This window comes from Hemibagrus wyckioides, linkage group LG07 (assembly GCF_019097595.1).
Source record: "Hemibagrus wyckioides isolate EC202008001 linkage group LG07, SWU_Hwy_1.0, whole genome shotgun sequence".
Classification (NCBI taxonomy): Eukaryota; Metazoa; Chordata; class Actinopteri; order Siluriformes; family Bagridae; genus Hemibagrus; species Hemibagrus wyckioides.
This window is the reverse complement of record NC_080716.1, coordinates 11468417-11476938: the sequence shown is the minus strand read 5'-3', so window position 1 is coordinate 11476938 and position 8522 is coordinate 11468417. Positions and strand designations below refer to the sequence as shown.

Here is an 8522-nt window from a genome sequence, read left to right as displayed (position 1 = left end):
TTATTGAAATTAAATGTGATGGAAGGAAATTATTCCAGATACATAAACGTAGATGGGTGTGAAATTACGACTGAATTCCCTATTTGACAAATGACAAGACAACATTTCAGAAGCACCATGGTCTGTTTCCTTTATTTAAACAAATAATTTATATAGTTCATGGCACTTTCTCATTTAAAAAAATACATAAACTAGGACAATCAGCAGTACAAGACTTAACTCTGTCTTATCTGTTTATCTTCTGAATGTATAGGACAGAGAGAGAACAACGGCTGTTTTGTGTGAGTCTAGTATCAGAATAGGCTGCATAAGTTTGAGGAAGTGAAGCTGGCATGAATCCTGCAGCATGTGGAAACTTAGTGATCACCAGCTGAGTCGGTATGTGTGAGGGAAAATCTTCTTGTGCAGGTACTCGACTGTGTTTATCTTGTCCTTCGGGTTTTCAATCTCATAATAGGGAATCTAAAAAGAAATAATTGTAGACCTTTACCACAAGCACAGGAATAAATTACCTCGTTACATTGAAAGGATTTTGTTTTAGTTTAAACAGCTACATCTTTCACTACTCTGTTCTATTGTGCCAACAAAATAATGCAGTTACTGATCATGGGATTTTTAACAGCATATAAATAACCAGTAAGGAAACTGACTGAATAACTGCAGCTATTTTAACTAGTAATACAAAATGCAATAAATGAATGGGCAAAGAAACAATCACAATGTACCTCGCTCTAACACTTTATGCCTCAGAACAGAAACAGAGCAGAGCAACTGACTGAAACACTTACCTGAACAACTTCATATCCCAGAATCTTTAGGTGTCGCTGCTTGATAGCTTCTTTCCCCAGAAGATGTCTGGCATTAGCAGCAAAGCGCTTTGGCCCATCAATACAAACAGCAATTCTGTGTGTATATACAGAGATGCTTATTAACACAATCCAAAACCTTAAAATACTATATCTATATACACTATATTGCCAAAAGTATTCGCTCACCTGCCTTGACTCGCATATGAACTTAAGTGACATCCCATTCCTAATCCATAGGGTTCAATATGACGTCGGTCCACCCTTTGCAGCTATAACAGCTTCAACTCTTCTGGGAAGGCTGTCCACAAGGTTTAGGAGTGTGTTTATGGGAATTTTTGACCATTCTTCCAGAAGCTCATTTGTGAGGTCACACACTGATGTTGGATGAGAAGGCTTGGCTCTCAGTCTCCGCTCTAATTCATCCCAAAGGTGTTCTATCAGGTTGAGGTCAGGACTCTGTGCAGGCCAGTCAAGTTCATCCACACCAGACTCTGTCATCCATGTGTTTATGGACCTTGCTTTGTGCACTGGTGCACAGTCATGTTGGAAGAGGAAGAGGCCAGCTCCAAACTGTTCCCACAAAGTTGGGAGCATGGAATTGTCCAAAATGTCTTGGTATGCTGAAGCATTCAGAGTTCCTTTCACTGGAACTAAGGGGCCAAGCCCAGCTCCTGAAAAACAACCCCACACCATAATCCCCCCTCCACCAAACTTTACACTTGGCACAATGCACTCAGACAAGTACCATTCTCCTGGCAACCACCAAACCCAGACTCATCCATCAGATTGCCAGATGGAGAAGCGCGATTCGTCACTCCAGAGAATGCGTCTCCACTGCTAGAGTCCAGTGGCGGCGTGCTTTACACCACTGCATCCGACGCTTTGCATTGCACTTGGTGATGTATGGCTTGGATGCAGCTGCTCGGCCATGGAAACCCATTCCATGAAGCTCTCTGCGCACTGTTCTTGAGCTAATCTGAAGGCCACATGAAGTTTGGAGGTCTGTAGCGATTGACTCTGCAGAAAGTTGGCGACCTCTTCGCACTATGCGCCTCAGCATCCGCTGACCCCGCTCCGTCAGTTTACGTGGCCTACCACTTCGTGGCTGAGTTGCTGTCGTTCCCAAACACTTCCACGTTCTTATAATACAGCTGACAGTTGACTGTGGAATATTTAGGAGCGAGGAAATTTCACAACTGGATTTGTTGCACAGGTGGCATCCTATCACAGTTCCACGCTGGAATTCACTGAGCTCCTGAGAGCGACCCATTCTTTCACAAATGTTTGTAAAAACAGTCTGCATGCCTAGGTGCTTGATTATTTGGATGGGTGAGCGAATACTTTTGGCAATATAGTGTATCTATCTATCTATCTATCTATCTATCTATCTATCTATCTATCTATCTATCTATCTATATATATATATATATATATATACACACATATACACACATATACATATACACTACCAGTCAAAGTTTGGACAGGTCTTCTAATTCCAATGCTGAAGGCGGCCGAAATACACAATAATGTCCTTTGAACAGTTGATATTGAGATATGTCTGCTACTGATGCTCTGTAAAGCCTTCATAAAGGCTCTAATCTAAGTTTTGGTCTTGCTTTACTGGGATGGTCTTCATGTGAGCCAGTTTCTTCATGGTGCTTGATGGGTTTTGCAAATGCACTTGACAATACTGTTCTTGCAAGAACTATTCCAGAACACCTGACCTTCGTGTCTTAAAATAACAACTGACTGTTTTTTGTTGTCATTACATATGGATTACTTAAGTCCATGTGTGTTATTTCATAGTTTTGAAATCTCCAATATTGTTCTAGAATGTAGAAAATAAATCCCTAAACAAAAAACACTGAATTTAAAGGTGTGTTTAAACTTTTGACTGGTAGTGTGTGTAATATATATATATATATATTTTAAAACACATATTACCTTTTATGTACTTCCTCAAAATGGCTAGCAGGTAAGACATAGCCATCTTCATCCAGTTTTATCTCTACATCTGTGGAACATTTTTTAGACAGTTATAATTAGTTTGTTTGCATCTGTAATCCAGCACATTTGAGACCAAGACAAAACACTGAGATTTAATTTACAAGTATGGTGAAACACTGATTTGAAATACTCATGACATTTTGTGCTTTATTACCACTATTCTATTTCTAATGAATTCAGTACACAGGAGTTAAAACATCCTTTATCCACAATGTACAGATACACTACAGTTAGCTGATTTAATTACACTGCAAATTCTACTCACATTTGTGGGGTTTTTTTTAAAGCAATAGGATTATGGATACATTACCAAGTGTGTAACAGTATGGTGTAAGGACTCTGGAGGCAAAATAAGTTCGATCTCCTAGTAAATCCACTAGGCCGTTCTTCACCCTGTTATAGAGATGAGGGTCTACTAGACTTTCCAAGGAACATCCAGGAGACAGAAATGACTTCACTCGCAGCTTAGGTAAGAATTGTGGACCCTAAATATAATCATACAAAAAGACTAAATATTAAAAGCATTTTTATTTGCCATGTTAATTTAAATATGCAGGATGCAATAAATACACACCCGATAGAACGGACATTCCAGTTTCATTGTCATGTAGAGCTGTGTAAGCTGAGCCAGCACCCCTTGATCCATTACACTGCCCTCTGACAGAATACAAGACAGGAGGCTCCATTAAACAAAATATAGTGTACATGCACATATGGAATTTATTACGTACATCTCAATTGTATCTACACTCACTAGCCATGTTATTAAGTAAATATAATGTAAATGGGCTGTTCCACATTAGAATACAGCAACCGTGAATGGGGTATAGTAGAGGAAAGGGGCGTGAGAGAGTGGGGGGTAACTATATGTTATATAGTATGATTTTCATATACAAGTTATTCAAAGTTAATAGCTAGTAATTTGTTAACTTGTTTCTTTAAAGGAAAGAGACCATCACAGGGCAGATGACTGTGTGTGACTGTGTTTGTGTATATAAAGCAGTGACATGTCATTATTTTCATTATGTTTCTAAACCTTGTTAGTAGGTGTATATCAGCTCCAATTCTCTGACCACAGCACCAGTGCTGAATGGATATTTTTGTTGTGATTATAAGCAAACCTATTTTTTAAATGTACTTGATAAAGATGGCTAAATTGTGCAGGTACAGGATAGACCCTCTTACCCTGAAGCTGCTGTAGGAAGAATGGGCTGAAGACCTTTGAGACAAAGTTGAGTGGAAATCTCTGTAGAAGGGTACAAGCGTGCAGCAAGTCAAGCAGTGTTCGAGGCTGGAAGTGTGAAAAACGCGCATTCAAGACAGACTCCACCTTCCGGAAAAGTCGTCCAGCCTCCTGAGGTACATATCCCAATGCTCCCAGTGCAACTATCTGCCGAGATACCTGTTCCGTGGTGTACTCATCTGCCCTGTACACAAAGCTCTCAGCCACTGCGTCAAAGACTGGAGGAGAAAAAATTCGCTGTTTTCCAAAATATTGCATTACTCTGCTTATTGTCTCAGGATGAGCTGTAAAAGCTGTTTTGGGTACATGGCGTTCCAAAGCCTCGATGAGAAAGTGATCACTGTGTCCGTAATGCATAAGTGCAGACAAAACGATCGACAGTTCCGTATCCGCAAATTTCGGCACGTGACGCACAGCCTGTTTGCACAAAGCAATCACCAGTGGGAGTGCCTGCGTTTGGTCCAGCATTACGAGAGCTTCGAATGTTTCGCTGACGGTTACAGGGTCCATTTTTGGGGCAAGTCTGAGTGCTTGAGTGTTCATTTCATTCAGCAATTCCTGGTACTGCCCACCTTCACCCAACCCTGCAGCTAGCAGTTTATAGACAGAGGTCAGCTCACTTGGATTCCAATGAGCTGGATCTTTGCTCTGGATCTGCCTCATAGCCTGCTCTACGATGCCACAACACGGCCCATCGACTGCGAAAAGTGCTTGCACTAACTCACACAACGTCTCAATGCTCAAGCGACCTGTGTTTAGCCGTACCTGACTCTCGGACATTAATCTCATCAGCAAGTGACTCTGTGGGTCTAGATAAAGACGTGTACAGCCCAGCAAAGCTCTTACCACCACCTCGTCTTCTAGCTCACCAGAGTCTTGCTGTAACTTCAGACACATCTTGTTTAAAGTTGGATCAGACAGCAGCATCTCTGGTTCCTTAAGTCCTCTGGCTCCATCCTGTTCCAGATCAGCCAGTCGGTGGAGAACAGCAACAGCACCTGCACTTGAGAGGTGTGGGGTGGAGTGAACGAGTTGCAGCACTTGTTGAGAAGTCATGCTGGAAAAAAGCCGCTGTTTAAAGGCACGTTCCTCATCAGAGCTCAGACCATGCAGCAGAGACGCGAAAGCACCTCGTGTAGACGGGTCACGGGAAAGGCGGATGGATCCAGCTACAAGAAAAACAGGCTCGCGGGTTGTGATGCACAGCTGCCTTTTTTGCAGTTTCCCCTCTTTCCCAGAGAGAGAATGACGATAGCCCTGAAACAAGGTGCAACTGCCTGGAGCACACACATGCTGCCTGGCACACACATTCAGAGTGGTGGGAGAGAGCAGATGAGGAAGAGCCGCTTGCCTCAGCACATGCAGCCTCCGCACCACTTTCAGAGCCATGAAAGAGCTTTACGACATCCTTCACCTGCAGTGATAAATAAAACAAAGTGGAAATAAAGGAAATAAAGTGGAAAAGCTCAATCAGAATTAGGCTTTACCTTCATTATAGAGTGCAATATTTTCTGACCCACACCTTGTGGACCACTAGATGTCTAATATATTTCAGTTGTCATGTGCAAAAACATAATGTTAAGATGGAAACATTGCAAGCTACTGCTTTAGTGATTTAAATCCCTGAAGGTTTGGTCTGGTTCTGGTCTCAGATCAATGACTTTTTTGCACATATGTAACCATGACAAATGATCTCAGACCCCTCTTAAATGAACTACAAGCAAATTGTACTCAGACCACCTTCAGAGTGCATTTCTTTAAAACAAAGTGGTCTTAGTCTGCTTCACATTTCACTTTATAGATAAAGAACTTCTTGTTGTTGCTGTACATGCATAGCTACAGTTTTCTGTCACCAACATAAAAAAAAAAAACAACTCAAGTGGCTTTCCATGAGTCCATGTGGTCCCACAACAGTGTTGGATAGCAACATGGCAGATAATCAGGTAACTGTGGTAATAGCAATTACGCTATAGAGTTTAATTTGTTAAGCAGCAATAATAATACTATGTTAGTGACAGGAACAGTTACTGTATAACAATATTAGCATACAGATTAGCATACAGAATGTGTGTAATATACACCTATCAGCCATAGTATTATGACCATCTGCCTAATATTGTGTTGGTCCTGCTTTTGCTGCCAAAACAGCCCTGACCCGTCAAGGTGTAGACTCCACTAGATCCCTGTGCTGTGGTATCTGACACCAAGATTTTAGCAGCAGATCCTTTAAGTCCTGTAAGTTACGAGGTGGGGCCTGCATGGATCGGACTTGTTTGTCCAGCACATCCCACAGATGCTGGATTGGCTGCCTGTGACCCTGTCGCCACTTCACCCCTGTTCCTTCCTTGGACCACTTTATATAGGATACTGACCACTGCAGACCGGGAACACCCCACAAGAGCTGCAGTTTTGGAGATGGTCTGATCCTGTCGTCTAGCCATCACAATTTGGTCCTTGTCAAACTCGCTCAAATCCTTACACTTGCCCATTTTTATGCTTCTAACACATCAACTCTGAGGACAAAATGTTCACTTGCTGCCTAATATATCCCACCCACTAACAGGTGCCATGATGAGGAGATCATCAGTGTTATTCACTTCACCTGTCACTGCTCATAATGTTATGCCTGATCGGCGTATAATGTATGCAAATATTTGGTTTATTCTAAACACTCACATCAGCCAGTCAGCAGCTCTATGGCATAAAGCTTGACTTGATTTTGATGGTTCAGCAACAAAAATGCTTTTAATCTTTCATCAAATATCCTTTGACTGTTATGTTAAGAGTCTTTTTTTTGTAAACCAAAAACAGCAGCTAGTTCCTTTCTGGGTCCACTTTAACAAGACTGAGTATGGTTCATGTAAATATAACTAGATATGAAAACACCATTAAACTCACAATATTTGACTCTTGTATCTAGATGCCCCGGTTTTATGTAGTGACTGAATGACGCACGTTATGAAAGTCACCTGAGAATAAGCTGTGAGTTTAATGTGTTAATGATGGTTTACACTTTGACAGTAGCAGTAATAAGTGTTTCTATATAGCTGTTGGCTATGTGGTGCTGAATTTTATTTAGAGAAACTGAATTCATTTTAAGAATCTGGGGGACAAATTGTAGCCTATACATAATAATAGATGAGGTGATGCAAAAGTACTGTATTTTACTTTTACTGATCAAAAGTCCTCTTACTGAGATGGAATAATATTCGGCAACCCTGGCAGTCACCAGGACAAGATGTTACATTATGTATAATCGAAACGTATTAGCAAGTGTGTAAAGTTCAGCATTTCTACATTCTGAACATTACATTATAACTATACATAATGTATGTACATATATAATTATACATATACATTATATACGTCACATTATAACTATTTCATTTGCCCTTGTGTCAGGGATCTTAATAGAGGCCAGTGCTCGCGGAAGTGGATGTGTCTATCAAGCTTAATGGTATCCAGTTAGCAGTTACAAATAGATCTGGCAGCTGAGCTGAAACAAGAAAACACCTTTATATACGTCTTACATTCCCATTTACATCAACTCGACATTTTTTTAAAAAAATATTACTGTACCAGAGTGATTAGCAGGCGCTGTAGCTGCGTGACTCGTGTACTATCTTGCCATAGTCTGGACTCGCTGTGCAATGTACGCATGCGCGGTATCTTCAATTCCTATTGGTTGAACTACGTTATGGTGGGCGGAGCTTAACCCAGGCTAAGACACGTGCCACTCGTGTGGTCCAGGAGGAGAATATACTGAGCCCTACGGAGGGTGCATCGATTGGGGACACCGCCACACAGCAGTCTGTGTAGGCATTCAGTAAGAAAACATTTACTTTTTAAAGGGAACAAACAGACATTTGGTTGTTGCTGCCAAAAATGCTTGATTTTGTCTTGAATTTGGGGAGATACACGGCTGTTCTTTTAAAGTACTACTAGTGAAGACATACATTATATTGCCAAAAGTTTAGGGACACCCCTCCAAATCACCATTACATTACAGGGCCTCCAGGATGAAGTGATGATTAATACAAACTATTTTATCTGCACCAGCTGTCACACTCAGATGGAGGAATTCTGCTTGATAGAGTCCTGTTGTTCTAAACCACACCATTTCCTCAGCATGCTGGAATTCATTCCTCATAATGCCAAACAGTCACTCTTTTAGGAAAGCAGAAACCATTTATGAGATCAATAAAGTACTTTATATTGCCAAAAGTTTTGGGACACCCCTCCCAAAGTGGTGGTGTTTTTCAGGGGTTGGGCTTGGGCCCCTTAGTGTCGGTGAAAGGAACTTGTAATGCTTCAGCACACCAAGACAAATTCTATGCTCCGAACTTCGTGGGAACAGTTTGGGGATGACCCCTTCCTGTTCCAACAGGACTGCACACCAGTGCACAAAGCAAGGTCCATAAAGACATGGATGAGTGAGTTTGGTGTGGATACATTTACAG

At 41.3% G+C, this 8522-nt stretch overlaps 1 protein-coding gene across 1 annotated transcript; it reads right to left on the bottom strand.

Annotated features, from left to right (window-relative positions):
• Positions 1-15: 15 nt before the first annotated feature.
• fastkd3 (FAST kinase domains 3) lies at positions 16-7763 on the bottom strand. Its single transcript, XM_058395794.1, has 7 exons — positions 7642-7763; positions 4005-5476; positions 3394-3476; positions 3130-3304; positions 2757-2826; positions 789-903; positions 16-462 (listed from the first exon to the last, which is right to left on the bottom strand). Exons 2-7 carry the CDS (start codon positions 5449-5451, stop codon positions 364-366), a joined length of 1989 nt encoding a protein of 662 aa, XP_058251777.1. The 5' UTR covers positions 5452-5476; positions 7642-7763; the 3' UTR covers positions 16-363.
• Between the last annotated feature and the right edge of the window lie 759 nt (positions 7764-8522).